Source organism: Elephas maximus, chromosome 6 (genome assembly GCF_024166365.1).
Source record: "Elephas maximus indicus isolate mEleMax1 chromosome 6, mEleMax1 primary haplotype, whole genome shotgun sequence".
Classification (NCBI taxonomy): domain Eukaryota; kingdom Metazoa; phylum Chordata; class Mammalia; order Proboscidea; family Elephantidae; genus Elephas; species Elephas maximus.
The window spans coordinates 58,834,366-58,841,086 of NC_064824.1; the positions used below are offsets into that span (position 1 = coordinate 58,834,366).

Sequence of the window (6,721 nt, forward strand, 5' to 3'; positions counted from 1 at the left end):
AGTTACATAATAATATTAGGAAGTAAATGACCTAACTTATATAGATTCTTTACGTGTGTGTGTGTGTGTGTGTGTGTACATATATATATATGTGCTTAGTAAGGATTTTCCTTCATAACTTACTTGTCGAAGTAAGTTCACAGTTGCAGCTTCCATTACTGACAAAGTGTTTAAATATATATACTATAAGCAAATGTGGTGTGGTATAACTGTGAACAAGATGCAAAGCTTACAGCACAAAATCTAGGGAAAGACAAAGTACTTAGACTAATAAGCTACATTTCCATTCACCCGCAGGATTCTGTTAATACTCCTGTGTGACACAGTAGCAAATGCAGAAATCCCGGTTGTCTTCTATTGCCATAAAAGCTAATAGGAAAATAATACTCATCTGTCCGAAGCTGGTTGAACAGATTTTTAAGAATGATTTGAATGTGACTGTTTCCCTTTTGTGTTCTTTTCCCCTGCAGAAACACAGTGCTCTGTGCCTGTACAGTGTACGGATAAAACCGATAAACAAGAAGCGCTATTTCAGCCTCAGGCTAAAGATGATATAAATAGAGACGCACCGTGCACCACTTCTGTCACACCGAGAGGACTGGGCCAAGATGAGGAAGACACCTCTTTTGAATCACTTTCTAAATTCAATGTCAGGTTTCCACCTATGGACAGTGACTCTACGTTCTTACATAGCACTCCAGAGAGACCCAAAGTCCTTGGTCCTGCCACATCTGAGACAATGTGCCAGGACAAATTTAATATGGAGCTCAGGAACAAGCCAGGAAACTTCATTAAAACAGAAGAAACTTTTTTTGAAAATCAGGGAATTGATCCCATAGCTTCAGCTATACAAAACCTTAAAACAACTGACAAAACAAAACCTTCCAATCTTGTAAACACTGTGGATAATGCTCCATGTTTGCCACCTGGAGACCATAATGCACTATATGTAAAAACATTCCCACTTCAGGACCCGTCTAATGGACCTTTTCCCTCCTTCGATCCCTCAGGAAGAGCTATCCGAGGACCACAGCAGGTAACTGTTTTGCATTAACAAATACATTATGTGTGAACACACATTTTGCCATAAATGCATAGATATGTATCTCTCTTAGGTTATCGACATTCTTTTTAAATTAATGGCTAGCCGAAGTTAAAGTTTTCAATAAAAAATAAAATCCTACAATAAATGACATGATTAGAAAATGTGAATATGGTAAAGCCCATAATAAGTACATTAAAATCTATGGCACATTTTAAAATACGTGTAAACCTTATTCATATCTAGTGTGGTGTCACTTTCTTAGTCCCTTATTCAAAGCTCGTTTACTCAATATCAATGTTATCACAGGATTCTTTATTAAATTTTATACTGTGAAACAAATGGTATTTTTTTAATTAAAATGTTCGCATATATCATCCTCATCTTTACAAGAATGAATAATTTTCCATAAGTAAATCATTGCATTGTATATTCCTATTTATCAAAGTAAGTGAACTATCTTTCAGCTGTCATATTCTCAGTTACACGGTATGTAGACCTATAAGGTTTGGTTTAAGTTTTGGTTTCTAGTCTAGCACTGAACATGTAGCCTAATATATTTTTTAAAATAAGCTCTGCATATGTATGATTTCAATCTAATACTTTAATTTTTTTTAAGTTCACATACTATTTACAGTGCCTGTCCCAGTCCTACCCTTCTTTTTAGATTTAGGTTCTATCACATCATTTAAGAAAATTAATCCCTAAAGGCAGTGAACATATATAATTGTTACAGTAATAATAAAAATAAACAAGCTCATGAAAATACATGTTGATGTAAATGTCTGTACAACTTGCATTTGTTTGATTTATCTTCTCTGCCTTGAAATATTTAATTGGAAAAAAAAACTTGAATACAGTTTGGTCTTATAACTACTCTTGTAGTTTATAGACTTTTAAATCATACAAAGGAAGCTGCAGTCATGCTGTGGTACATCTTAGTGGTAGGAAAAACTAAGCAATATCTGACAATAATTCTTAATTATAAACTCACTTATGTTCCACATTGAACCTTATTTCTCATCCTAGTTGCTACTAAATGAAACAAATTAAATAAATTTCATTTATTGCCGGTAGAATTCCTGTGGAGCTGTGAAGTACATCAGTTCTAATACTTGTTACTTTTTTCTCCATTATATCTCTTGCTTGTTCTTTTACTAGTTAGTCTGTGCATTCATGTTTCAGTAGATGGCACCCTGCATTGTGCATTTGCTTTCTATACTACCGCAAGAGAAACAGCTGGTATGTGATTACAACTTGATGGAGAAGTATGCAGCTTAAAAAGTGCAGGAGAATTGGTGTTGAGCTGTCACAAGACATGGGGCATAAGGTTAGATAATTGATATTTTGGCAGACAAAGCAAGAAATTAGTTTGTTTTGAAGTCCATGTTACAGTTTGGAATTGAAAGAATATTTCTAAAATGAATTTTTTTTAATATATATATTATTTTCTTTGTAATAATAAAGTTAGTATGATAAATCCAAAATTCTTGACTTGCTGATAGATACTAGCCAAGGGAAGTGAAATTTTAGTTACATGTTTTAGTTTTGACTTTATATCAGTCATTACTATCTAATACCTTTGTTTACACATTCAAGTAGCATAACAAAGTCTAAAATACATCTGCTTATTTTTGCTCTATGTGATTTTCATTTCTCCCTTACTTTTGCTGAGTCAGTGATTGGGGTCCCAACTGAATTCTTTGAAGAAATCCAATCTGAACTAATAGCTCCCAATGGGATAGGATAAATATGGACTTTGAAGGTAAATTGGCAGTGGAAGATTGGCTTACCAAATTTAGAATCTAAATTGTTTCCCAGTCCATTTCTTACTATTTTATAGATCTCAATAAGGGTTATCTTTAAAGTAGTAATCTTTTATTTAAATCCATACCAATTTCCCATTAGGGTGGTACATAGTAATCAATTACACTTTTTGTTTAAACTGCAAAACAGTAAAATTTGAATCTAGTTCACTCTAGCTAGATTTTTGCTTACATACAAGTATTACTACTTTTCATTTATCATGGAAAAAAATTTTTTTCTGAAGAAAATATTTTACCTCTAAGTTTCCTAACATTTATTTTAAATATTACTATTTTTTTGTGATAAAACTGCCAGATTCTCACAAAGGAATTGAGTCAATGTTATTATAAACTCTTCTGTACTGATATTTGAATGAATCTTGGTGCCTAGACAGACTTTGTATATTTACACCAACTGTACACAGCTGTCCGGTAATGTTTATAAGAAGACAGCAATGTGCAATTCAAATGTTTCAATTAGTAATACTACTGTTTATGTTAATAATTGGTTAACTAGATGCAAGGAAGTTAAGAGGATGAAAACTAACACTTGATCAGGTGCCGGACCTGGCTGTGTTACTGTAAAAACATTAGTGATAGGAGGATAAAAGGGTCTCTTCATGCTTCTCAAAATTGACTTGAGGAGGTGATTCTTCTCAAAGTATCAGAATTTAGAATTATTTTCTTTTGGCTCTTACACCAAGGTAATAAAGCAAATTTTAAAAATAATTTGGTTTATACAATTCATAAAAAATAGTATATTACAGTCAACATTTATTGAGCACCTACTGTTAATATTAAACTAAATATTATTTCTTGCTCTTCTGTCTGTTTTAAAAAAAAGAAAAAATGCAGTTGTTTAAATGTGGATATATGCTGATTATAGTGGAATGGAGGTGGTTCTGCTGAATTATAATTTTCCGTAGTTCTTTAATTGAACAGTTGTTGACAGGTCTCACTTTATTCTGGCACAGGGAAGGGTAAGAAGGCCAAATTATGCACAATAGAATAGGAGCAAAGTAACAAGTCAAAAGTGTGCATCTGATGTTAGATTTTGTTGAATGATTAAATATTTGACATTTCAAAAAACAATAATTGATCAGTGAACTTTGTTTACAAGTTTAAAAGAAAATGTTTTCTTTTCAAAAATCAAAAAACACTGATAAATGATTTATTTATTGCATATTTGCTTATAAATAGTAGTGAAATTTAAATTGCTTTTGATTAAAATGCCTCACACATATACATGATACCTAGTGTACCATGGACTAATAAAGACCCTATAACTTAATGTTTCTATTATAAAATAGAAAAGATAGAATTTAATAAAGGATCTAAAGTATTGACCTTTATTGCAAAACTACTGCCATTCTGATAGTGGGTGTTAGAAATTGCTAGTGTTAAAGCTGGCATGTGTTTAAATATGTGAAGATAAAATGCAGGAACTTGTGTCTCAAGTGGTTTTTAATCAAAATTTTGTTGTCCCTTATGAAAAAGAGAATTGAGTCATGCCTTCATGTTAACGTTAATGTAAATGTGATTTGCTTTCATATTAAGAAATTTCAGCATTTGGTTGTTGTTTTTAAGGAATTTCAAATACACACACATAACTCATTCAAAATGCAAGTTGATTTTAAACGCAAATAACGGAAGATATTTTTGTTTGTTTGTTTCCTGCAGCCTGTTTGGAAGCCCTATCCTAATGAAGACAGTGACTTATTGGTACTAAGTGGTACAGACTCAGAACTGCATATACCTCGAGTATGTGAATTCTGTCAAGCAGTTTTCCCACCATCCATTACATCCAGGGGGGATTTCCTCCGGCATCTTAATTCACACTTTAATGGGGAGACTTAAGACGCATTTGAAAACAGACATATCAAGTTCTATGCAATGATTTTGGGTTTGTAATACTATAAATACTTAATTGTAAACTTCGTTCAGGAAGGATTTTAGAAAAATTCAGTGCTATAGCTATTTGAATTTTTTTCTAAACTTAAATTTTGTAACTTGCTCTTATTATCTTTTAAAGATCATTCTGTACAAATCTGTAATTCATTGTATTCATGTTTAAGTGTTATTTCCATAATTCAAAATTCTGTGACTTTATGAAATTATATAATCATAATTCAAGTTCATTTCAAATATCTAAGCTTACTGCTTGAATTTCCAGTTAGAGCAACTGAATTTAGTAATGTTAAATGTTTATAGGGTTTTTTTTCCATATGTTTTCATTTTACAATATAGATTATTTATGATATAGGTGATGTTCTTTTTTAATAAAACTGTAATAAAGAATAGTAGACAACCTAAACATCTAAGTAAATGCCAAACCTAAGACATTTGTTGGCTAGTGATAAAATCACTGGTAAAAGTAAATACCTTAGGGGTTTTTTTTTAATAATATACATGGTTTTAATTTTTACCTTGTATATAGCTACGTGATAAAAATGAATTAGGCATTAAAAGGGTTACTTATGCTGTAATCACTAATGTGTTCTTTGTTTCTGAGTAAAAAGAAAATAAAGGAAATAAATCACCTTTTGGGAAAGTTCTTAAAAGTCATGTTTTCTTTCCAGTAACCAGATAGAAGGATAATGACCAGATATGATGGCATTTTATCACAACTGGGTCACTTTGAATTTTGAAATTGTTTTTCAAACTAAACTTACTGAAGAAACATGTTCGTATTTAATGGGAGCAAATCTAAAACCCTGTAAGAACTATCCTTATTTGTTAATTCAGATTAGAAATGTCCATATTCTTGTTGAGAAATTTGTTATCCATTGTTAGCAGCTTGACTGTTGGCCACTGGAAGACATATGAGAGAGAAGATTTTGTTTTTAACATTCTAAAATGAAATTCCCTTTTGTTTTTCTTCCCCATGATTTTTGCCTTTTGGGTTTCTTTTTTTCCCCAGACTTTTAAAAAATGCTTCCATTTTGTGAAGTAAACATTGATTTGCAACTCTGAAACAGAAATTAAAGCCATCTTGAAGCAAGTGTTTTGAGCCAGAGGGTTTGGGATAGGGGGGATTCAAGCAGGCTCTTGTGCCACCGTGAAGAGCTTAATGTGTAGAAGAATGAGAGTGGTGCCTCAACTTCTCAGGGTGCCAAGCACATCACATTGACATCTTCCTCACCAAGGTGACATAGCGATTATTAGGTATTCACTGTGAAGGGTTCTGAAGCATGTACATCTTTCCTTCATTGCCACTGGGGATGAATGGAAATGCCTAGACAATTACCCAAGCCTCTTCCCATCCCCCTACCTCCCGCCCACCCAGCCTCCCCTCTCACACACATATACAAAATTAAAAATAAAAATGTCCCAGAGTGTACCAGCCAGAATATACCACTGTACCTGTCTTGTGAAAGGGAGTTCTTTTGCCCTCTTTTAGAAGGGGAGAGCCCATCTCACACAGTTGACACCTACTAGCCTGCTGATAACCAAAGGACACTCTCTAGCCAAGAAGGTGATTCAAACAGTCACAGACCCGTCTCCTCAGTCCACCCCTTTCCCACCTCCATCACTTTTAGTAAGAGCGGGTGATGCTGTTTTCTTTTGGGTTCCAGCTCTATCCTAAGCCCCATCTTCCGACGGACGGAGGCCCTCTTGGACCACAGAGAGGGGCTTGGAGAGCAGGCTCCTGTCTCTGCCTGCTGAGGTGGCTCTGGCCGCAGCTAGAAAGGTGGAGCGGGCACCCGCCAGGTCTCTCCTATCACTGAGTGGTGCAGGGGCTGCCTCTTGGCATCTGCTAAGCGTGGCCGGGTAAGAACAGCTCCCAGGTAAAAAAGCTGCACACACGAAACGCTGAGTCTGAAAAAAACCACCCCCGCCGAGGCGAGGCAGTTGTGATCGGGATGCCTGAGAA

At 34.3% G+C, this 6,721-nt stretch overlaps 1 protein-coding gene across 6 annotated transcripts in view; it reads left to right on the plus strand.

Annotated features, from left to right (window-relative positions):
* Window positions 1–5,391, plus strand: part of TANK (TRAF family member associated NFKB activator) — a 143,222-nt gene extending 137,831 nt beyond the window's left edge. For 5 of the 6 annotated variants that reach the window (XM_049887298.1, XM_049887297.1, XM_049887299.1 and 2 more), the window contains 2 exons: window positions 471–1,036; window positions 4,528–5,391. In XM_049887298.1, coding sequence (XP_049743255.1) covers window positions 471–1,036; window positions 4,528–4,704 — 743 coding nt within the window. In that variant the 3' untranslated portion in view covers window positions 4,705–5,391. Of the gene's footprint in view, window positions 1–470; window positions 1,037–2,203; window positions 2,373–4,527 lie in introns of all 6 variants that reach the window. The other variant, XR_007517834.1, reaches the window with a different exon arrangement.
* Window positions 5,392–6,721: the final 1,330 nt, after the last annotated feature.